The following is a 1,274-nucleotide window of genomic DNA, read 5'->3' on the forward strand; positions in this document are numbered from 1 at the left end:
GGAGGAAGAGGAGGGGGAGGGGAAGGAGGAAGAGGAGGGGGAGGGGAAGGAGGAAGAGGAGGGGGTCAGAAGAGAAGGCTGCAGCTGGACTTTGACCAGACTCACGAAGACCAGCTGTTGAACAGGATTGTGTCTCTCATCGAACCTGGAGGTCTGTGCTCTAATTTATGTTATGATAGACAATATAAGATGCCCGTTTCACTTATGCAATGCAATGTTTTCATCTCAGTGGATGTATTGCGTTGCAGTTAAAATGTTATTTCCCCAAAATTACAAAAAGCAATCTCACTCCTCTAGTGGCATGTAGATGGTTTATATGTCCAGGTTTTGAGAAATATGTCTCTGACGACATTCAGTTGTGGTGTTCAAAGCATTGAACAATGTGTTTTTTAGATTCACAATAGGGAGGCTAGAATGAGTTCTTTAATAAACAGACAAATACACAGGTACAGTTCAGCACACAGAGATTTGGGCGCAGTCGGCCCTTAGTGTTGAAACAAAAAGGAAATAAGGACACATGGTTAAACATGAGAGAAACAGTCCCATGCCATTCAACATTTTTCACTCTTGTGTTTCTGTAGTCTAAAGGTATTTATACTAAGAAGTGTCCATGAAAAGCAACGTCAGAATCAGTGTCCTTGTTACTCCAGAAAATCCACAGACCTCACTGTCGGCTGTTTTCATGAAGTCCGTTTCCGAGACCGAAAGTAGTTCAAGTTTTTTTTTTTTGAGGTATGTGAGAAAATGTATGCTTTTGTAATTTGGGTGAACTGAACCTTTAAACTCCTTCCCAGGAGACGACCATAAGCTGACACCTGCCTACCTGCTGTGTCTGTGCATTCAACACTCGGCTTCAACCTTCCCACCTGGGAGTTTTGGAAAACTGCTGCTCAAGATTGTCCGACGAATCCAGACCATCGCATGGGTCAGTGCCTGTCTGTCTGTTTATCTAGCCTGTCTCTGTACCTGTCTCTCTCTGTATCTGTCTGCCTCTCAGTCTCTCTCTCTCTCTGTCTCTTGTCTCTCTCTCTCTCTCTCTGTGTCTACCTGTCTCTCTGTGTGTCTACCTGTCTCTGTGGTGCTTTGGTCTCTGCTTAAGATGGCCTCATGTGGAGAGAAACTGGTCAGCCATGTCAGGTCAGGTGAATAGCTAAACAGGGTTGCATATCACATGTTTTGTACACACACAAACACACACACAATATTCTGTCTATACAATGAATTGCATAGACATTTAGTTTAGCCATGAGATAACAGCCTAAATAATAGATACA

The 1,274-nt window shown here is 43.4% G+C and overlaps 1 protein-coding gene across 2 annotated transcripts in view; it reads left to right on the forward strand.

Moving 5' to 3' along the window:
- radil (Ras association and DIL domains) overlaps positions 1 to 1,274 on the forward strand; it is a 22,506-nt gene that overhangs the window by 8,475 nt on the left and 12,757 nt on the right. For both annotated transcript variants that reach the window (XM_031863171.1, XM_031863170.1), the window contains 2 exons: positions 1 to 151; positions 795 to 925. The exon at positions 1 to 151 is cut by the window's left edge and continues 633 nt beyond it. In XM_031863171.1, the coding sequence (XP_031719031.1) occupies positions 1 to 151; positions 795 to 925 (282 nt within the window). The remainder of the gene's footprint in view (positions 152 to 794; positions 926 to 1,274) is intronic.

The sequence above is a fragment of the Anarrhichthys ocellatus genome, unplaced genomic scaffold, assembly GCF_004355925.1.
Source record: "Anarrhichthys ocellatus isolate YVR2014 unplaced genomic scaffold, GSC_Weel_1.0 scaffold28, whole genome shotgun sequence".
Taxonomy (NCBI): domain Eukaryota; kingdom Metazoa; phylum Chordata; class Actinopteri; order Perciformes; family Anarhichadidae; genus Anarrhichthys; species Anarrhichthys ocellatus.